The 23390-nt window shown below is 40.1% G+C and overlaps 1 protein-coding gene and 1 long non-coding RNA gene across 3 annotated transcripts in view; one reads left to right on the top strand and one right to left on the bottom strand.

The window, feature by feature from the left end:
• DCDC1 (doublecortin domain containing 1) overlaps nt 1–23390 on the bottom strand; it is a 406529-nt gene that overhangs the window by 20225 nt on the left and 362914 nt on the right. Inside the window, exons 29-37 of the mRNA XM_029060915.2 lie at nt 20801–20915; nt 16329–16499; nt 14484–14669; nt 13040–13243; nt 10612–10804; nt 8817–8972; nt 7813–7914; nt 3436–3566; nt 1605–1784 (exon numbers count right to left, since the gene is read on the bottom strand). Of these exons, the coding sequence (XP_028916748.1) occupies nt 1605–1784; nt 3436–3566; nt 7813–7914; nt 8817–8972; nt 10612–10804; nt 13040–13243; nt 14484–14669; nt 16329–16499; nt 20801–20915 (1438 nt within the window). The remainder of the gene's footprint in view (nt 1–1604; nt 1785–3435; nt 3567–7812; nt 7915–8816; nt 8973–10611; nt 10805–13039; nt 13244–14483; nt 14670–16328; nt 16500–20800; nt 20916–23390) is intronic.
• Nucleotides 1–23390, top strand: part of LOC114810194 — a 274482-nt gene that overhangs the window by 230949 nt on the left and 20143 nt on the right. For both annotated transcript variants that reach the window (XR_003757919.2, XR_003757918.2), the window contains exons 3-4: nt 3841–3954; nt 8793–8881. This is a non-coding gene — a long non-coding RNA (uncharacterized LOC114810194). The remainder of the gene's footprint in view (nt 1–3840; nt 3955–8792; nt 8882–23390) is intronic.

The following is a 23390-nucleotide window of genomic DNA, read 5'->3' as shown; positions in this document are numbered from 1 at the left end:
AAACTGTTCTCTCCCAAAGAAAGATTTTTGATCTTCACATCAGCCTGTCATTTCTCCTTGAACTCCCTAAGCAATCTCCCTTCTTCCAACCAATTGTATTTACTGAGTACTTGTTGCATGCAGCACATTGTACTGAGCACTTGGGAGAGTACAATATAACAGAGTTGGTAGATGTGCCCTGCCACAAGGAGCTAACAATATAGAGGGGAAGACAGACATTAAAATAAATTGTGGATATGTACATAAGTGCTGTGGGTCTGAGGGTGGGTAGCCTAAAGGATAGGGGGAATTAAGGCTTAGTAAGGGATGGCCTCTTGGAGGAGATGTGATTTTAATAAGGCTTTGAAGGGGAGATAGTGCTCTGTCAGATATGATGGGGAGGAGGGAGTTCCAGGCCAGAGGCAAGATGTGGGCAAGTGGTGGGCAAAATAGTGCGTGATCTTGGGCAAGTCATTTCACTTCTCTGTGCCTCAGTTACCTCATCTGTAAAATGGGGATTAAGACTGCGATCCCTATGTGAGACAGGGACTGTGTGTCCAACCTATTTTATTATCTATCCCAGTGCTTAGTCCAGTGCCTGGCACATAGTAAGTGCTCAACAAATACCATAAAAAAGGATAGACAAGATCAAGGTACAGTGAGTAGGTTGGGATTGGAGGATTGCATTCCCTTAATTCACAAAACCACCACCTCAATTCCACCCTCTCTGCCAAACACGATTCCTTCGGCTTCTGGTCCTCTGACAATCTCACACCATCAACCCCGATTCCTGGATCACCTGCCCAGTACACTTCCCTCACTCATGCCCTGCCCTTGCCTGGAACTCCCTCTCCCTTCATATGTCTCTCAGATCTCAGTTCTCCCCCTCTCCAAACCCTTTTAAAAATAACATCTCCTCCAGGAGGACTTCCCCACTAAATATTTAATCTCCCCACGTCATATTCCCCAACTCCCATGGCAGCACTTTAGTCCTCATAACCCACATAGCACTTATGTACACATATTAAATATTCTGTTACTTCCTCTGGTCTGTAATATAATTTCCATCTCCCCACTAAATTATAAACTCCTTGAGGGCAAGGATAATGTCTATTTGATCTATTTCACTCCCCCAAACACCTTCTCTGCATAAAAAATGTGCAATATATATTTCTATATTATTAACTCTGTGACAATTGTGAGCAAGTGACAACTGTGTGTTCATATGTGACAGTTTAATATGATCTAATGTGAATCTTCCAATTTTTTGAAAGAGATTTAGATTTCATTTCTAGTTTTTCCTCCTACCAAGCATCATTTTACACAGTAAAAGTTAGGACCGCTGAAATCACCAACCTAACTGTAGATAAGGAGTCATGAAAATTATGAACAAAATTTAAAATAAACCAAACCATTTTGGAACTTAATTTCCAGTGCAGGTTTAGAAGGTTCAGATCCCTGAGGGCAGGGATCATTTTTAGTAACTCTACTGTATTTTTCCAAGCACTTAGTTACATTGCTCTGCACAAAGTAAGCTCTCAATAAATACTGTTGATTGATCACCTTATGACATCCTGTGCTGAAAAGACAGTGACTCTACAAAATTCTTTCTTTTATAATTTTACCTCTGTGATTGTTTTGCCCCAGGTGTGGACTCCCTCTTCGGGTCTGCCACCATTTAGGTAGGTCCATACTCTCTTTGTACTTGGTTGACTATACAAGCCCTTGATTTTAGATGCCCCGCGTTGAGCTGAAATTGGAGAATTTCCTTTTCCTTGAAAGCCTTGAAGCTCTGAAAGATGTACCTATTGAAGAAAGGACACCCAATTAGTAATATTATTGCTTTATCCTAGCATTCTGATCACAAGGAACAGGGAGAGGAAGACCACAGATTGACTTAAGACCACAGCTTGACTTCCTCCAACGTAACTACTAGGCCCTCTAGTTTTTCACAGAGCAGGGTTGGAAAATGGAGAGATGAGCAAGTCACCCATCTTGAGGGTTCCACACCTGGCACGGCCGTTACATCTGAGGAGAATAATAAGACCTGTCTTGTCCCCAGACAAGTAAAGTTCCACCTCCATGCCATCACCACCAACACCTCTACAGACTACCACATCCTTGGTCTGGGATTGCCCCTGGGAAGAAATATTGCTCTGGGACTGGGAAAGTCTTTCAGGAATGGCAAAAATCCCAGCTCACGATTGAATCGTCTCTGTGGGGACAGCCTCTTCTGCAGACCCAGAGCCATGGCTACATTCTTCCCTCTTAATGGCTCTCACACCTTTCTGGCCTGGGCTGGATTTGCACGACCTTTTCCTTCATCCTGTTGGCACTGCTCAAATCTGAGCTGAAGCAATCTCTGGAGGCAGCATTGGCAGCACACCACACAACGTCACATGTCCGTGCCAATATCAGCACCAGGGTCTTACGGGTTCTGCAGATGAAAGGAGTGACCTGGATCATGCTGGGACTGGGCTGCCAGTTAGCCATAGCCAATTTTGGGCCTCAAGGTGAACTCCCACTAGTAACTGTAGGAGTTCTGAATGGGGAAAAATTACCACAGATTTTGACTTTCGGGTTTGTTAAATTGAAAAACTGTCCAAGAAGCCATTGACAACTGGGGCTCTTCCCTGCTTGAGTCCAAGGCACAGCAAGAACCCTGCAACCAGCCAGCCAGGAAACTCCCCGGACCTTTCCCCTCATTGTCTAGCTGACAGAAGTTCAATGACTCACATTCATTTTATGGCCAGTGATTATCCTGCTTAGTCTTGCAAGAAGTCAGGCTCCCAGGAGACAGTCCATTAGCCCAGTAGCCTCCACGAGGATACATTTCCCTGACTTATAGCAAGGTAAATTCCACAAATTTGAAGAACTCTATTAAAGTGGGACAGACCATTTCGATGAAAAACTTCACAAAGCAAAGAAAGAAGTTTTCCCAGGTCTCTATCATGAGTCATCTCTCAAGATCTGACCTTTCTCATCTCTTCATTTTTATGAAGCGCAGTACTGACTGATGAACCATATGGACTGAAACTACTTTCTGAATCCCTCACTTCAGAATGCCTCTAATGCCATTAGCATTTCACTCTTTGCTCTTTGCGCATGTTAAGAAGTACCCTCAGGAGTGATAAGCAACAAAGGCATCAGGTTCTTCTAACTGCTCTCATAGTAATTGCCTGTATCCATATCCACTGGGCCTTTTTTCCCTTCCTTTGCTAAGGTCATAATTCCTGGTCTCCATTCAGACCAAACACACTTTCATCTGAGCCAGGTGTCTATCCGTGCCCTTCAAATGCCAACTCAAACTGTGGCTTCTGGGACATGCTGGTTAAGTGGCCAGTAATTGACATGCTGTTAAAGGTGCGGTTTAAAATTCAACCTTGAGGAAAAATGTCTGTATAAGCTAAGTCGTTTCTCAATTATTTGACTCACCTCCCAGCTGAATGTCCATACCTCGGTGTGATGTATATGCTTCAGGAGTTTCTTCTCTTCTTGAGCTTGTGCTGGCCGGTTTTTGACAGACACAGGTTGCAAAGGGCTGTTGGAAATGGTACAGGCCAAATCGCAAGCTGCTTCTCCTCGCCCTGCAAACCAAGTGTTTGACAAAACTCTTTTGTAAAATCAATTGATTTCATCTTAATGTACTTGACTTTGTTTTGGGGATTCTGTATTGAATCAGCCACCCCATTTTCAATTTGTATCCTGAGCTGAGGGCAGAAGGAGGAGTTGGGAAAGAGCCTAAACTGAGGGAGCTCAATGAGGGCCCTAGGGTGAGTCCAGGACTGGGCCGGGGGGACATGGAATGGAATGATGAGGAGGCCGGTTAGGCGCTGCACTAACTACACTGTCAATTTACAGCTCTTGGAGCCAAGAAGGTGGCAGGCACCAGCGAGGCCTGGGAAGGAACCTACAGAGGATGGGCTGGAAGACCAAGAGCCACAGAGATGAAGGATTTTCAGAGGCCCTGAAGGGGTAAGGGAGAGGCTTCGGGCCTGCTTCTTTCTGGTTAGTCAAGCAGGTTTTCCTGCCCCAGTGGGGGTTTTCTGGGAGAGGGTTGGTTGGTGTCCCATCCCTCCACCCTGCAGCTTGGCAATTGTTGGATAGAGTGGGGGATTTACCAGAAATCTGGGTCTCACCGTATTTATTTCTTTTTTTAAATATCACTATCACTGGAGTAGAAACAAGCTAATCAGGTTGGATATAGTCCCTGCCTCACGTGGGACTCACCGTCTCAATCCCCATTTTACAGATGAGGTAACTGAGGCACAGAGAAGTTAAATGACATCACACAGTAGACATGTAGGGGAGCCAGGATTAGAACTCAGGTCCTCGGGCTCCCAGGCTCATCCTCTCATCACTAAGCCACGCTGCGTCTTATGCGGTCTCATGCTTCCCTCTAGACTGTAAGCTAATTATGGGCAGGGAACATGTCTTCTTATTCTATTGTATTGTATTCTCCCTAGGGCTTAGTGCAGTGCTATGCAAATAGTAAGTGCTCAGTAAATACCATTGATTGATTGTTTGTGGGGTGGAAGTGCAAGAGGTGCTAACCCAAATGCCTGAGCAGCACAAAATAATAATAATAATAATAATGATAATAGTATTTAAGTACTTTTACTATTTGCCAGGCATTGCACCACTACTACTACTAAGAAGAAGAAGAATTATGGTATTTGTCAAGCACTTACTCTGTGTGCCAGGCACTGTACTAAGCACTGGGATAGATACAGGATAATAATAATAATGTTGGTATTTGTTAAGCGCTTGCTGTGTGCAGAGCACTGTTCTAAGCGCTGGAGTAGATACAGGGTAATCAGATTGTCCCACGTGGGGCTCACAGTTTTAATCCCCATTTTACAGAAGAGGGAACTGAGGCTCAGAGAAGTTAAGTGACTTGCCCACAGTCACACAGCTGACTTCCAAGCCCGGGCTCTTTCCACTGAGCCATGCTGCTTCTCCAATAGAACACAGTCCCTGTCTCATACGGGGCTCACATTCTTGAGGGAACTGAGGCACAGGGAAGTTGTGATTTGCCCGAGGTCACACAGAGACAAGCGGCAGAGCTGGGATTAGAACCCAGGCTTATGCTCTATCCACTAAGCCATGCAGTAGATACAAGGTAATCAGGTTGGACACAGTCCTGCCCCACAGAGGGCTCATAGTCATAATCCCCATTTTATAGATGAGGTAACAGAGGCACAGAGAAGTTAAGTGACTTGTCCAAGGTCATACAGCAGACAAGTGGCAGAGTAGGATTAGAACCCAGATCGTTATGACTTTCAGGCCCGGGCTCTATCCATTAGGCTGTGCATCACATTCTAGTGTGTCCCCAACCTTAATCCCCATCCCACCATGCCCAATTTACCTGCCCCATCCTGAGAGAGCCCCCGGGAGAACTAAGGGCTTTTTAGGGCTGGAGTCAGAAATCAGAAGTAACTCATGAGCCCCCAGGCCTGCTCCATTTTGATGGATGGTGCTTTCTAATGCGATCATAGTATCACGTCCAAATGATGTCAACAGGTCACACGGGGTGGCCTGGGCTCTTACCTTCATGGGTATCATCCTAGAGCTGCCACTGCATATCATAAATTGCATATTTCAATAGCACAAAATAACATTTTTGGCCTTTGTCATTCTTTCCATCATTTTGGAAGATGCATTCAATAATAAAGTGTCTTCCACACAATAACTATCCGATTAAGGGTTTACAAACCAACATTAACTCAGGTAACAAGAGTCTTTTCCCGAGCTCTATTATCCCAGGAGTGTGATTATCTCACACTTTGTAAGGTGATCCCATTTTTCCTTTAAGGAAGAAGTTAAAGTGATCTTGATAAATTCCATAGTAAGGAATTCTACAAATAATTTAATTCACTGATCAAAACAGATTAATGCATTTTATAATGCTTAATTCTGCCATGTACAAAAGGGAAACAAACTTTCATGCCCTTTGGAGATATATATTTCAGGCTTCTGAAGCTATCCCTGAGCTCTGTGCTTTCAGAGTTTAGTACAGTGCCTGATACATAATAAGCGCTTAAAAATACCGTAATTATTATTTCTTTGCTTGGTAAATAGTACTAAGTACAAGTACCATTTTTTTAAAGTACGTTGCCTATATTCAGAGAGAGAAAGAAAGGAAAGGAGAAGAGAGAAAAAGATGGGTGGAGAGAAAGCAATCGCCTTTCCTAAGATTGCTGTTCCTGCTATTGAAATATAATGCCAAAATACGTTCTTTTTAAAACCATATTACTAACGTTGATAAACTGGACCTAATGTGAAATTGTTTAGAATCATGTAAACACCATACATTTGCTAGGGAGAAATGAAGGAAGAGAAATTTGTCATAATGTGTTTCCTCCTTTAAGAAGCACTGAAAGTCAGAGCTGTAAAAAGATTCAGCAGCCATAGCCTTTCTGCCAGAACTGCCTGGGCTAGAACTACATGTGCCCAGAGTGAGTCTACATATATAATTTATGGATGTGAAAAAAAGAAAATTGATTCACTCAGAAGATGAGTTATAGAAGTAATGGTATTAGGTAAGACGCTTTGGGGGAGAATATGATGTAATATACATATAACAAATGTAAAACCAAATATGTGCTTTCTTCCAAATCTAATCATAAATATGCAGTTAATATGTATTTATCAAAGGCTGCTGCAAGCATCTTTTCAACAAATAAGATTTTATATTGCCACTTTGACCACTCAAATTCTGTGTCACACTGATAGATAACTATTACAATTTGTCATTTAATTAGAGCAAACCATGAAGAGAATTATGGTATTTGTACAATAAGAAAATTTTGCATTTTACATTTCCTTTCAGCTTGATTTTATTATCCTTTGAAAATGATTGCACTTGCAATATCATTCCACAAAGAGACTTTCACCCAGTCATTACAAAGCGTTATAGGTATTTGGCAAGGTTTGCATTATGAGCTATCAGATACTTATGCAAATAAGACTAATTATTAAAGGAAGCTACGTTCATTCAAATCAATCAATTGTATTTATTGAGCACCTACTGTGGACAGAGCACTGTACTAATTGCTTGGGAAAGTACAATATAACAGAGTTGGTAAACAGGTTCCCTGCCCAAAAGGACCTTACTGTCTAAAGGGGGAGACTAAATTAACATATCAAATAATTATATAATTAATGAATACAATAATTTGATATAATTAACACTGGAAAATTGATATCTATTAGTCATATCATTTACAGTATTTAGTACGATAAATAATTTCTTTTTCTTGCTTTTTTATCTTTTGTGATTTTTTTTTCTTGTTATGGATTTCATAAAATGCTCAATAACTTAAAAACTGACTGCAAGTATAACAATAGTTCTCTCATTATCATCCCATTACATGTGCTTACAAATGAATGACAAATTCCTAGATGACCAGGTATCAGAAAAACTCTTGTTGCTGTGAAATCAGCATTCAAATGATCTATCATCTAGCTGCTATTTTTGGTAATACATTACTGCCAAGGTATCAGTTATCAAGAAGTACTTCTCTAAGAGAAAACACCAGGCTGCAACCTTAGTGAGGCCCAGAACAACTTGCTCCCATCATTCACCCCCCTACTCCCAGCCCTACAGCACCTAGGTTCACATCTGTAAATTATCTATTTATATTAATATCTGTCTCCCCCACTTCTAGACTCCTCTAAGCTCATTGTGGGCAGGGAATGTGTCGGTTTATTGTTGCATTGTAGTCTTCCAAGCACTGAGTACAGTGCTCTGCACACAGAAAGAGCTTAGTAAATACAATTGAATGAATAAATGAATTAGCCATAATGGGGCTTGGTTGATTTCATACTGACCTTGTAACTGCCTCATTTTATGTTTTGTGACATCCAGATCAGCCAAGAGTCTGCTCTTCTTTAGCCAGTTTTGTTTCTTTAGTCTTTCTGACTTTTGTAAAGCTGTGGGCATGAAAATATTTAGCATTTGTATTGGAATATATTATGTCTTGTAATAAATTAGCAAACAATTGGTAAAGGACACAAGTCCATCAAAGAGGTTCAATTAGAAATGTGTAATTAAAAAGTGAGGTTCTTCATATGAAACAATCTAGGAGAGATTGCAGGGTACTGTAGACTAATAATTGCAATAACAGTCATATTTGTTAAGTGCTTACTATGTGCCAGGCACTGTATTAAGCCTTAGGGTAGATAAAAGATAATCGGGTTGGAAACAGTTCCTGTTCCACATAGGGCTGATAGTCTTTATCCCCATTTTACAGGTGAGGCAACTGAGGCACAGAGAAGTTAAGTGGGTTGCCCAAGGTCACATAGCTTTATGACATAGCCTTAACATACACATTACCTGCATTTCATTTTCTACTTCCACAGTGTATTCTACAGTCATGGAGATCTAGTTTTGAACTATTCATTTTTTAAACACATACCTACTGCCTAAAGGGTATAAGTCTTAAAAATGGAAATGTGCCGGCAAATTGTCCCCAAAGTGAATTAAATCCATTTGTTATTTCCTAATGGATCCCATTACTCTAAAACTTGTTGAAAGCATACACCTTTATCAATCAAATTAGCCAATTTCCCTTGCAAAACACTAGATTCTAGCAAGACAAAGAGGCAGATGTGTAAAGTGTGAACAGGCTTCCATCCATATGATGCACAATGATGGACCTCCAATTTTTTTTTTTCAAAAATGATAGTATGGTGACATGATCTGGGTCTTGTTTATTTTCTACAAAGTCAATTCACAACTAGTTTACAGTTCTCTCTCTCTCTCCCTCCCTCCCTCTCTCCCAATCCCTCCCTCAACTGCCCCTTGGAAGAAACCAGAAACATAAGATCCTTACCATCCGGTGGTTGAAAAGGCTCCCCACAAGACACCCAGACCTCAATAGGATTTCTGAGAATGGAGGTGAGTAAAGAATCATCAACATAATTGAGACATTGTAGAATCATGGATTTTGGAGATGATTTGATTTTCACTTTATCATTCTGTTTTTTATCTAAAAGAAATGACATTACTTCATTTTATTTTAATACTGATTTAGACTTTAACTTCCTATTATTTTAACCTTTACTTCAAAATTCATTTTTACCATTTAGACACTTGCTATAAAACAAAATATCCAAACAGAGTTAAATATTGTATAAAATTCACATCACATAGACTCTGGACAATGGAAGCAATCTAGTTATAAAAACTTACTTTTGTAAAGTATTTTGATCTTCTGTGAGAACAAATATAGATTCCTTCATATCCACACAATATCCTCATTTTTATCTCAAAGTTGATTAGTCACTTTTCTTTTTAATTCATAATCTATTCCAGTTTCCATAAATCATTTTATTTGAATTAAGCTACTGTATATTCATTCAAAATTGAATTAAGATGATTTTCTAACAATATAAAAATATGCACCTCATTTTTTTATTAAAAAATGAAGCTCTCATTTTTTTCTTATTCTACAAAAGGAGAAGAAAGGTAGGTATCCTTCCAGTATTCTTGAAATAACCCCATGAAAAAGAATCCCCTCAGCTTTCCAACAGGCTTTGGTTGGAGGAAAGAAGCATAGATCAATCGTATTTATTGAGCGCTTACTGTATGGAGACCACTGTACTAAGCACTTGGGAGAGTACAGAGAAGTAGCATGGTGTAGTGGATAGAAAATGGCCTGGGAGTCAGAAGGGCCTGGGTTCCAATCCGGGCTCTACCACCTGTCTACTTCGTGGCCTTGGGGAAGTCACTTCACTTCTCTGTGACTCAGTTACTTCATCTGTAAAATGGGGATTGACATTGTGAGCCCCAGTAGGAACAGGGCCTGTGTCCAACCCCATTTGCTTCTATTCACCACAGCGCTTAGTACAGTGCTTGACACATAGCACATAAATGGTATCATTATTATTACTACAATATAACAATATATCAGAGTTGACAGGCATATTCCATGCCCACAATGAGTTTAGAGTCTAGAGGGGGAGGCAGACATTAAAATAAGGAAATTACAGATATCAATCAATCATATTTCTTGAGCACTTACTATTCATTCATTCAATAGTATTTATTGAGTGCTTACTACGTGCAGAGCACTGTACTAAGTGGTTGGGAGAATTTAATACAATAGAATTAGCAGACATAAGCAGCGTGGCTTAGTGGAAAGAGCACAGGCTTGGGAGTCAGAGGACCTGGGTTCTAATCCTGGCTCTGCACCTTGTCTGCTGTGTGGCCTTGGGCAAGCCACTTAACTTCTCTATGCCTCAGTTACCTCATCTGTAAAATGGGGAGTAAGACCGTGAGCCCCACGAGGGACAACCTGATTACCCTGTATCTACCCCAGTGCTTAGAACAGTGCTTGGCACATAGGAAGTGCTTAATAAGTACCATAATTATTATTCCCTGCTCACAATGAGTTTAAGTGTTATGGGGCTGAGGGAGGGGTGAATAAAAGGAGTAAAGCAGGGTGACGCGGGAGTCGGAGAAGGGGAAAGGGGGGGTTAGTCAAGGAGGGCCTCTTGGAGGAGTTATGTCTTCAATAGGCTTTGAGGGCTTAGCAGGGTGGTGTAACTTGGAACAAGGAGATTTTCTTAAGATTAAGTAAAAGCAGAACTTGAGAAACCATAGTGAATTTAACCAATCATCCATACCTGTTAGAGTTACACTTTCTGTGCCATCAGATACTGCACCTTTCACTTCTCCTTCTGAGGCTCTTTGCTTTAGGAATTTGTTCACAGCACATGAGACTAAACCATGTAAAGAAATAACTTTGGTTCCATCACTGGTATATAGCCTACAGGCTGTCTTGGCAAGTCCCAGCTGCACAGCACATTGTGTAAGGAGCTAGAAATACAGGAAAATTGATAACTAAGTAGGAAATCACTTAACATTGAATGCCTACTAACTTGGCTACTCACCTGCAATCACTGCTTACAACATACCAAATTTAGCTCCAACCCATGACAATTTTTTTTTCCCAATTCAGATATTACTTTCCTTTAACTCAATGGAGAAGTCATATTTTGGAATCACAGTATTTCCTAAAACAGTACAAAAGGAGTACCCACAAACCAAATTTAACACTGTTGCTGTGATGGACTTTAGTGTTTCAAAAAATCATATTTAAAAGGCTCTTCAAAAATATACTGAGAAGTAAGAAGATGGCAAATCATTCAGCATGTATCTCCATTTACAAGCAGAGGTAAAAAATTGTCTAAGGCCTCATAGCAAGTGAATTAGAGAACTACATCTGGATTTGGACAATTTCTGGTAGCATCTACACCACACAAAAAAGCCAACGGGACATTTCGATATTACCTGGTTATTTTGACCAGAGGGGCAGCTAACATAACCATATTAGGAACTTAATTATCCAGTTTCATATTAAGTCTTGATCAACTCAATTGGGCAATAGCTAATTCTGCATTTTCTTTTATTTTATGTAAACAAAGCCTCTTCTATCGTCAGACCTTTTCTTAGCCTCAGGAGAAACAAGCTCATCCAGTTAAAGCATTTATCTTCAACCCCTACCTAGGAAATCCCCAAGGTAGTGAATATGTTCACTGTACTTTTCATGTCTCATAGAATGCATGATCCATCTTAAACCCTCACCTGACTTTTAGCTTCTAAATATGTGAGCCTACGGAATAAAAAAAGCACCTCTAAACCCAACCTAATCATACATCCCAATCTGGCTGTCATCTTTACCATTAGCAGTTTAACATCAACAACAACAATGATAATAACAACATTTGATAAGCCCGTTCTATTGCCAAGCAGTGTGCTAACTGTGGGATAAATACAGCTAGGTCATTTACAGTCACAGTCCCTGTCCCACATTCAGCTCACAATCTAAAGGGGATAGATAACTCCCCATTTTACAGAGAAATGTAACAGAGAACTGAAGTGACTTGCACAGAGAAGTGAAGTGACTTGCCCAACATCACATACAACCTTTGTCTCCTGACTTCCGGTCCTGTTTTCTTGCCACTGAGGCAAATGCTTCTCAAAATTCTAAAAATCTACCTCTTCCTCCAGGTATTCCCTGATTCCTTACCACCCTGGGCACATGGCCTTCTCCACATATCTATATATTAGTGATTTATGTACTCATTTGGGTTTCTTATTTTCACCTATGCTTATGCCCTTTATTTTCCTATTTAGGGCTGCTTCTCTTCCTCAGATTAAAAGCTCCTCAGTGGCAGGAATCACTCCTACTTCTTTCGCTGGATTCCCCAAGTGCCTAGTTTGGCTCCTTCCAAATAGTCGCTACCTAATAGATGTCATTGACTGACTGATTGATGCAAAAGGAGAAGATCTAGGGTTCAAGTCTCCTGGTACATCTGGACAGTTGCAACCCTGGGGTTTTTTGCCTGAAGAAGATCAGGCTTCTTTGGGCTCAATCATTTGGTACAAAAGTGAAACAGTTTTCTTTATCAGAATAAGATGTTGCCAAGAAAGATGTTAAAATGTCCCAGTAAATAATAATGATTATGGAACCTCTTAACCACTTATTGTATGCTAAGTACTGAAGTGCTAAATGTCCCAGTAAATAATAATGATTATGGAACCTCTTAACCACTTATTGTATGCTAAGTACTGAAGTGCTGGGGTAGCTAGAAGATAAGTGAATAATAGAGATAAGTGGGAGTTAGGTTGTCACTATTATTATTATTAGCATTATCACTGCTAACTACCCAGCAAGTGCAGCTTGCTACCAATGCTTTAGGGTTTTAAATAAGATGGATTTTATAAAGTCATAGATTTGGACCCTTTATGGGGTTAGGCCTGGAGAGGTATTGGGAGAGAGAGGGATGATGTTATTTTGTCATCTTTTCCAACCAAAACTATTATCGTAAATAAAATTCTCAGACTATTGACTTTGTCTTAGGTTTAAAAGGAGGGATGTAAGATTTAAGAACTAAGTTGGGGATGTCATTTCGGGGTAGATTGAGAGAATTGTGATTTGTCTATTGGGTAGGCATCTCTATCCATTTGTCCAGGACAGTTCTCCTTGCTTTTCTTTGTTGCCATTATTGTTACCGTTACTGAAGTAGCAGCTGAATGCCAGTTACTTACCACGGGGAATGTTTCAGCAACAATTAACTTCCCATTTTGGTATCCTGCTCCATTTCTATGTGCAATTATCTTTACAGTTTTCTGTCTCGCAGTTGCCAAAATATTTTCAGATGTGGTTTGAAAGGAAGCCTCGGTCCGCAAAGATGACAGAAGGTTTTCATAATAAAGCACGGTATTTTCTGCCTCCTGAATTGATAGATCAGCCTGTGGAATGCCAGAGAAATATACGATGAGGCCTTCCTTGACTTTCTAACCCATAGTTTCTGTCCAGGCATATTGGCCAAATTTGGATTGCAATCATTTGTGTAGGAATAAATTAATTCTCCCTTAAGATTTATGTAAGAAAATTAGGTGTTTTAAGTTTCAAAATGTATTTGCTCCAGACATGCAATGAATTTTTTATATGTGTCAGTGTTACAGCAGGATACGCTCTTTTCCCCAATTTACTGATCTCCAGAATATGTTCATATTACTATCAAAATTTCAGAACTTTTCAAAATCCAGTCATAATACCAAAATTTCATGGGACCATAGGTGGCTACTTTGGAACCATTACTATTTTAAAAGGTGACAAAACTGAATATGCCAGAACTCCAGAGATGATTTCTTTTAAATCTTTCAGAATATTTGTAAAAGCCTACCTTTTAGTGAATATCAAGCAGCTTATGTAAGGACAAATTCCCCTTGAGATACAGGAAGAGCTTTCATTAATGCCAATGAGATATCAATGCAAAGAAGAGAAAAATGGACTCTTACTGAGGCAAGTTTTGTTGTGAAAAGAAAACATCTCTTGAATGTGTATTAAACATGTGTTGGAAAATTTACACACAATTAGGTTCTCCTCTAGATTCTAATTAGATTTAAAAATCACAGTAGCTAAAACTGAATTAGTATTTGTCGACAATATCATCTGTTTAGTGGAAATTCAAGATATATTTAAGCTGGGAGGCCACTGGTGACTGAACTGAGACAAACTGACCTACAGAGACTCAAGAGGTTACTGATAAAAACTTTGCATTTCTTTCAACATAAGGGGATCTCAATAAAAAGTTGCTGCCCCTCTGCAAAGTGAAAGTTGCACTCATTAATTCAAAGACTTCATGTAGCCTCCTAACCTCCTTGGGCAACTAAAGCCCAAGCAGCAATAAAATGTAGAAAGTGGATCCCCCATCCCCACCTGCAAAGGCAGATGCAGCATCAGAAGTGCCAAAGGATTTCAAGACGTAAATCAAGCTGTTCTTAGAGATAAAAGAAATCAAAGGAGATCAAATGGAAGGAAAAAAAGCAGCAGCCAAAGAATCCATGAATTGAGTGAGAGGAGGTCAGATCTGATGAGGCAGGTGGAAACAGACTGAGACAGAAATAAATGGCATTCAAAAATATCAACACCTCACGTCAACACTGTTCCCAGGACTCTGTTGATACAGTTTAGCATATAACAAACCTGGGCCACATGGATGAATTTGAAAGGACCTAGTGAGAATCGGCCTCTATTCCTGGAGCCGGAAGCACAGGCGAACCTGCTACCTGGAAGTAATTCTTTCAATTCTTTCTTCCTTCTTCTTGACCTTGTACAAGCCAGGCACATCATTATCCTATGCTTGCCACCAAGCATAGGAATAGAGAATCCCTAATTTGGAGAAGAAAAATAAGTGATTCCTTTAAAAGAAAGTTTTACTATCCAATTATTTTCAATAGGCATTTATAGCTGCTTTCCCCATTTTACACCTTTTTATGTTAGACATATTTTGTTGGGATCCTGAAAATCCATGTAAAGTCCAATATTATTCTGTGGGCATAGAAATACATTTCCCATTTCCCTAATCAACAGAGTCCTGCATTCTAGAAAAAAAGCACATTTACTGTTGGGCTTATTTCTAAATCTTAGGATAGGGATTTCCCTGTTAAACCTAAAGGAGAGTGAATTTGGAAAATAGATGAGAGAAATTTATTTTCCTGAATACACACAAGCCTAGGATTTTGATGCTGCCATTTTGATAGCATCAAATTGTGACCCAAGAGAACAAACTGAATTTTCAGTCAGTTATTCCACCCTTCTCATGCCTCTCTTTTCCAAAATGAAACTTTTGGAAAAGAACCTTTCTGATTATTTGGTTATCAGGGCAGTAAAATCAAACAGCAGAAATAACCTGACATTTTCAGACTGACAGTCCCTTCAAGAAAATTAACACATAGGCTCAAGGACATTAATCTGGGTTTAAGGAAAATGAGGTAAGTAGACAAGTTATAATCAAACACAGCCTTGTCACTTGGCCTTTGAGATTACTGACATTCATTCAATTTGAATAATGATAATACTCTAATAATAATGATGACAATACTAATACTAGTAATAAAAATAATATTTGTCAAGCACTTACAGTGTATTTTAGTGGAAAGAAAATGAGCCTAGGCATCAGAGGACCTAGATTCTGCCAACTGCTTTCTGTGAGACTTAGGGCAAGTCACTTAACTTTTCTCTGCCTCAGTTTCCTCGACTGTAAAAGTGGAATTCAACACCTGTCCTCCCTCCTACTTAAGACTGTGAGCCCCATGTGGGAAAGAGACTTTGTCCAATCTAATCGACTTATACCTACCCCAGCCCTTAGAACAGTGTTTGACTTCCAAGTGCTAACAAGTACCATAAAACAAACAGTATATGCGAAGCATTGTACTAAGTGCTGAGGTAGATACAAGATAATCAGGTAGGACACAATTCCCGTTCCACATGAGGCTCCCCTCTTAAGTAGGAGGGAGGACAGCTATTTCATCCCCATTTTATAGATGGTGAAACTGAAAAAAGATCACACAACCAGCAAGTGCAGAGATGCAGTTAGAATCCAGGTCCTCTGACTACCCAGGCTCATACTCCTTCCACTAGGCAACACTGCTTCCCCATCATTGCTAGGCTGCTTTAAAGTGAGGAAGGGCTAGGAAAAAACTTTTGCAGGTGGGCAGGAAACAGAGGTGAAACTATGCTATAAACCTATAGGTTAACAAAGAATAAAAGCTGTTTGGGGTCTTCCTGACAGATTACTCTGTCAAAGGGCTAGCCTAGTATCAGTGCCAATAAGAAGTATGATATAGTCCTGTTCAAGAATAAATACACCTCTCAAAGGTTAGCCCTCAGGGTACAACATAGAGTCTGGTCTGCACAGACACATTTACCGTGTCTGATCTGTTCTCTCTCAAGATCAGCATCACCCTCAGATCAATGGGAGATTTTCCAACTGGGCCATTACATTTCCCTCCTTAGCTCTTGATATTCTTGGGGGAGGAACCTACTTACTGGTTGGTCTACTGCTTCATTTTTGACCACGGAAGCTGTGCAAATTGCAGCATGATTTGCTGCTGTGATTTCCTTATCCAGCACAGTGCTGTGGAAGGCAACCATTGCCTTTGCATTTTGCATATAACACCACTTCTGATTGGCAGCTCCATTAGAGCATTGCTTATATTTCTGGAAAAAGAAGCAATGAAGACAGGATGTTAAAAGAAATATAAGTCTGCCAGTTGCCCAGATACACAGTTAATTGACTCTAAAATTTTAATGGAATAAGAAAACTTGAAATTTAGGATCCTTAGTCTTGGAACCTTTTTCTCCTTTCTTAATAATTCCAGGATTATTTCTGACAAAATTATAAATCATGGTTGTATTCAAAATTATGTTTGATATTTACCTACCTTTTTTGTTATTGTGTTTTATGCCATGGTAAAATGCATGTTGGAAAATGCATGTTGGAAAATCCACCTTTTAAAGTGGATTATAGATTCTAGACTGTAAGGTCACTGAGGACAGGGAACATGTCTACTGACTCTGTTATACTGTATTCTCCCAAATGTTTAATACAGTGCTATATACACAGTAAGCACTTAATAAATATGACTGCTTGATTAATTCGGATCCAACCTATTTCCTCTGATTTTGTAGACTAGCCTTAGGACAGGCCAAAAAAAAAAAATAGAAGCTGTTCCTTTCTGAATTTATCATACAGGTGAGACAAAATGATATCTATATATACATACAGTAGGAACAAGAGAAAAAAACACATGTAACTCGTAAGAGCAAAAGTAACAAAATATACACACACAAGCAAGCGTCAAAGGTGGTTGTGGCAGATGATATGACCAGAGTCAGTGAAGATCAGTTGAGTTGTAGAATGTCTTGTACAATAAGTAGAAGTAGATTTTCAGGATTCAGTCAGTTGTATTTTTTGAGCACAGATAGTGTTTACTTCACTCTTTCACTTGTATTTATTGAGCACTTATGGTACTATACTGCAGAGCACTGTACTAAGCATTTGGAAGAGTACAATATAATGGTAAACGAACACATTCCCAGCCCACAACGAGCTTACAGTCTAGAGGGGTTAATATAATGTCTGTGGTAGAACATACTACTAAGCGCTTGTGAGAGTACAATGCAATACAGTTGGTAGAAACAATCCCAGCCCACAAGGAGCTTACAATCTAGAAGGGAAGCTTTCAAGATGGAGACAAATGTGTTTTAATGGATCTGATGTGGGGAGAACTCCATGCCAGAGGAAGGGGCATAGGCAATGAGTCAGGGAAGAGAGTGTACCTTCAGTAAAGAAGGTTATGAATATTAGAGAATAATAAATTTTCACAGTGACCTTTTAGGTGCACAATGTGTCAAGAATGGAGCACAGTAAATTATCAGATACTTCAGGTGTCCTAAGCATGCTAGAAGTTGGGGGAAGCATTTCAGATCTTATGCCAAGTAGCAGGATCAAGGAAATCCAAGCCATAATAGTCCATAGAGTTGAGAACCCTACAAGGGACTGAGATGTTTTCAGGGGACCATCGCAGCTCCCCTACTCCCTACAACCAGTTCTCTGCCTGACAGCCCCACAACCATAAACTGGTCTGGTACAAGCCATATTCTTCCTACAGTGCCTATGGGATTCTTGCCTGTCCCGGGGGGGTACCCCAAGCTACCACAGAAGTTGGACCTCCAGAGGTAGTCTAGAAATGCAGCGAACTGGCTAGGTCACTCTTGGCAGTTATACGAACCTATCTGTAATTTGCTTTGCGCTAGTCACCCCGGCTAAACTATAAAAAGCTTGAGAGCAGGGATCACGTCTACTAATTCTACTGTTCTCTTTCAAATGCTTAGTACAGTGCTCTACACAGAAGATTCTCTAGAAACACTATTGACTGACGGATTGAATTAGACCTCAAGGCACTCTCAACATCTTAGTAATAGCCCACATGAGCCCACTTCTGGGCTGTAAGCTTGTTGTGGGCCGAGAAAGTGTCTATCAACTCTGTTCACTGTACTCTCCCAAGCGCTTAGTGCACTTAGTTCAGAGCACTGAACTAAATGCAATTGATTGATTCAACGTTAGATTCAGGGAGGTTTTGGGATAGGCCTACATCAAATCCATGCTGAGTCAAAAGAGAGAGAAAGGGTTAATATCCACTGCACCAACCTATTGAATGAAAGTAAAGAGGAAAAGAATGCATCTCTAGGTTTGATTTTAAAAAACACGGCAGTGTAGCCTCCCCTTAAGCCTGTAGAAAATGTGAAGACTGTATTTTAGAGGAACAGGGAGGGCTCAATTGGAATTAACCTAACATCAGTTACTATCATTTCTCATGAACTTTAATATATTCTCGCAAAGTGATTGCTTCAAGAAATGAAAATGAAAAACCAGCAAAGAAAAAAGCTGGAAAGATAATACAAATTACTTCGGGATCAAACTAGTTTCTAATAAAACTAGAACCTTGGGGAAAATATATGTACATATATAATTTCATGAAACTGATTGGGGTAGTAAATGTGAGCCTGTGCCAGGTTTTATCTGCCTGCTCTGAGCTGAAAAGTCATTTGATAAAGATGAATGGAATGTGATATATATACAGTGTCACCCAGAATAAATTTGCAGCCCATATTTATCATCTGGAGAGAAGAGTAAGTTGGGTTAACCTTTGATATCCATCCAGACCGCTGTGTCCTAATTTTGGAGTCACTGCATGCAAGACAAGCTGGGTCATTGGTATTAATAACACCAGAGTACCTTGGAGACTACATATTTCCTGGGTGTTCGACATCACTGATGGAAATTTTCAGTCATCTAGCCAATGCACCATTACAGCAATGTCTTCCTATCCTCCTGACGCAGACACTCTCCCTAGAAGCAGTGCATTCTAATGGAAAGAGCGCGGGTCTGGGAGTCAGGAGACCTGGTTCTAACCCTGGCTCCACTACCTGCCTTCTGTGTGACCTTGAGCAAGTCACAACTTCTCTGAGACTCAGTTTCCTCAACTAGAAAATAGGGATTCAATACCTGTTCTCCCTTCTTTTGTCTGTGAGCCCCATGTGGGACAGGAACCGTGTCCAACCTGATTAACTTATATCTTCTCCAGTGCTTAGGTCAGGGCCTGACACAAAGTAAGCACCTAATAAATACCATTAGAAAAATAAGGAGTAAATACCAGTTCTCCCTCCCTCTGAGATTGACCTAATTATCTTGTATGTACCCCAGTGCCTATTAGAGTACTTGGCTCCTAATAAAAGCTTAACAAATATTATTATTATTATTGTAGTATTTGCAATTTTTTGTTAAAGTGACTATTAAATGGGCAAAAACTCCCTTAATCCCAAACATGAATCAAACATATCTTCCCTCAACAAAGATGTATCTAGACTGAAGGGTTCTAATCATTTCAGTCTATGTTATTAGAGAAGCACCTCCATCCCACTGATTTTCAAATGAACTATAATTGCACTCATTTCTCTCTATTTCTGTTGGGGGTGGGTGGGGGGGGCGGTGGATCTAGTCAGATTTCCAAGAATATAGTAATAGTGTTCTCTTAAGATCCTCATGCATGGAAAAATTCATGTGAGCACAAAGTCTGACTCGTGGGTCACTTTGTGGAAAGAACATCTATCCCAGGAGTGGCTAAGCCACAAGAGCTGCAAGCCAAGAAGTTGATATGGCCAAGAGCCGCAGATCCAAAAAAAAATAAAATAATGGTGAGCAGGTGTTCTGGGGGACAGGGGAGATGGGGGGGGGAGGGGAGGATGAATGGGGGTGGCAAGAGTGAGACAGAGTCAAGGCTGGGGCTAAGTGCCTCACCCCCTCTTGACTCTGCAGCTTGTTCTATTACTATCCTGGCACAAAATAACAGATAATCAACCTCAAGTCCCAGAACATATGGAGAAGAGCTGCACTTTTTTTAATCTTTGTTAATCAATCAATGGCATTTATTGAGCATTTAATATATGCAGAGCACAGTATTAAGCACTTGGGAGAGTACAATATCAAAATTGGTAGGCACAGTCCTGGCCTACAATGAGCATGCAGTCTAGCGGGGGAGATGGAGATTATATAAATATTGTACATTTTATTATTAAGCGCTTACTATGTGCCAAACACTGTAAAAAGCACTGGAATAGAAACTAGGTAATCAAGTCAGGCAAAGTCACTGTCCCACATGGAACTCCCAGTTCCGAGCTGCAGTTTGGCTACCCCAATTTAGTCTATGCCGGTCTATCCAGAAATGGAAAGAATGCTCCCTAATTCTTCACTAACATAAGGATAACGCATGGATTGGGACAACTGAGAGTATTTTAAAAATAAAAATGAAAACATCTGACTTTGGTTCACATTTTTGCAGTGCTTTAGATCTCCATATAGTTAAGGTGAGAAGTAAAATTCCCCACAAAGAGAATAGCATACTTGCTCAGGTTTAGTTTAACAGAAGCAAGGCATTTTCAAGTCATACATGTCTCACCTGAAGAACAACAGGGCTTCCCTGGATTTCAGTTCCACTCTTTGGAATTCCAGAGTGTATGCTGGACATTGACACTGCTAGCACTAGGTCTGGCTTGCACATCAGGTGAAATGTCCTAGGAACACAGAATTATTGCTTCAAATTGCAATATAATTCATGTTGTCAAGGCCACGTTGAGCCAAAATCTTCAACAACCATTGTTTGCTAGCTAGATCAAGAACTATATTTTTCTAAATATCAATTTTCTGAAAAACTGTTAGGAATTACAACACACATACAAACACACACACACACACACACTTAGGGGGTAAGGTTAATGAATGATCGGCTTTTATATCAAAAAAAGGAGTGGCCATAGATATGAGGAATTTGGGTTCTAATCATAGATTTCCCTTCATAGAGTTAAGAGAAATCTAAGGGTAGAGACCCTCAAGGCATACACACATACATTATGTATGTACACATAATACATTTATCTGTCAAAATGTATTACCTTGTTAACAAATAATGATTTAAATTGAAACACATTTCAACATCATCCATATGGCTGGTAAAACAAACCCTTCTTGCCTTTTGAGGTAACTGCTTTGATTCGGGGGGAAACCACTTTTTCTGTATCCATAACAATACAAATGATTTATTTCTATTATTTCTACCATGTTGCTGTTAGGCTCTTTTCTTTCCAGAGGAAAGATGAGTACAGTGTTGCCGTGCTGAACTGTGATACACCCAATCAATCTTTGGTTGGAGCCATGCTATATTTCAAACATCTAACCAGAGCTCTTGTTGAAGATGGGCAGAGGAATCATAGGGAAGGAAAGGAAAGAAAAGCTGATAACTACATTTCCCAATAGGTAGGGAGGATTGTCTCCCCCTCTGGACTCTAAGCTTATTTTGGGCAGGGAACTTGTCTACCAACTCTGTTGTGTTGTACTCTCTTAAGCAATTAGTACAGTGCTCTGCACACAGTAAGCGCTCAATGAATACTGTGATTGACTCACCAATTTCCTGACAATTCCCGGGCTTGTTCTGGGTGGAGTCAAGCTTCCAGAGGTCTGTTGGTGAGCTTTTGGAGGAATTCCAATCCCTTTTACCTCTTACCTGTGGCAGGTAACAGGTACCGTTTCTGCTCAAAGCCTTACCTTGAGGATCTACCCAGAGAAACAGTGCGGCCTAATGGAAAGAGCGCAAGCCTGAGAGTCAGAAGACCTCAATTCTAATCTAGGGTCTGCCACTTGTCTGCCGCGTGACCTTAGCCAAGTCACTTAACTTTTCTTTGTCTTCATTACATCTGTAAAATGGGGATTAAGACTATGAGCCCAATGTAGGACATGGACTGTGTAGCTTGTATCTACCTCAGTGCTTAGTACAGTGCCTGGTACATATTAAAGTACTCAACAAATATAATTTTTTTAAAAAATCTACAGTCTCCCACTTTAACATTTAATCAGTACTCGTGGGAAGTTGATTCATAGCAATAAGGGGCTAGGTTCTAGATACAGTGATTTTAAATCTTTGTTTTTCCCCTTTGAGTTTTAATCCTTCTCTAAGTAAATACTGCAGAGAAATAGATATTCTCTGCATCAGTTATTCTTCCTTGCTAATACTGTGCCTATGAATTCCCTCTCAAACATGTTCCCTGAGAGTGTTCAGTTTGGCCAAAGTCTTCACAGGATTCCAATTCAAATCCTGGTCACGCTGCTTAATGTCCTTCATTCCTATGAATGCCCTGGGCTTAGTAGGAATTTTTATATTGGCCAAGGACAATTTAACAAGATCATTCCCATGTCCCAACATAAATATGTGCCTAGCAAAAAAAAAAAATTAAAATAAAAGAGTCAATCATTAAAGTGTAAAAAAAAAAATTCTCTGAAACACATCTGCAAGATCCAGCTGATGAGATGAGCCAATCCATTCATTCTCCATCCCTCTCCAGTTAAGCGAATAGGAGAGAAGAGAGGTGTCTTCTGTTATGGAGACATTCTCGATTCATCAATTAACCAGTGGTACTTACTGTGTTCAGGGCACTGTACTGAGCACTTCGGAGAGCACGATATATTTCTATTTTGATAGAGATAATGCCATCCATCAGATGATGGTTTCTGACTAAAGAAGTCAACTCTGGCTTAAAAGAGAGGATCTCCAGCTAATCAAAAACTGGATAACTGGAAAACTGGAGAAGCAGCGTGGCTCAGTGGAAAGAGCATGGGCTTTGGAGTCAGAGGACATGGGTTCGAATCCCGGCTCGGTCACTTGTCAGCTGTGTGACTTTGGGCAAGTCACTTAACTTCTCTGTGCCTTAGTTACCTCATCTGTAAAATGGGGATGCAGACTGTAAGCCCCACGTGGGACAACCTGATTCCCCTGTGTCTACCCCAGCGCTTAGAACAGTGCTCAGCACATAGTAAGCGCTTAACAAATACCAACATTATTATTATTATAACTATCTCTGATAGGATGGGAGGACCTACGTCTGACGGAAATTTGAGATGAGCTCCTTGCAGCCTCGATCTGCCAGGAGAAGAGGGGTTAGGTTTACTGTCCACCAATCATATATTGGGACTAAACTTGGTAAAAATCACTTGGAGGG

The sequence above is a fragment of the Ornithorhynchus anatinus genome, chromosome 3 (genome assembly GCF_004115215.2).
Source record: "Ornithorhynchus anatinus isolate Pmale09 chromosome 3, mOrnAna1.pri.v4, whole genome shotgun sequence".
Lineage (NCBI taxonomy): Eukaryota > Metazoa > Chordata > Mammalia > Monotremata > Ornithorhynchidae > Ornithorhynchus > Ornithorhynchus anatinus.
Note: the sequence above shows the minus strand (reverse complement) of the source record. Positions and strands in the feature narration are given on the sequence as shown.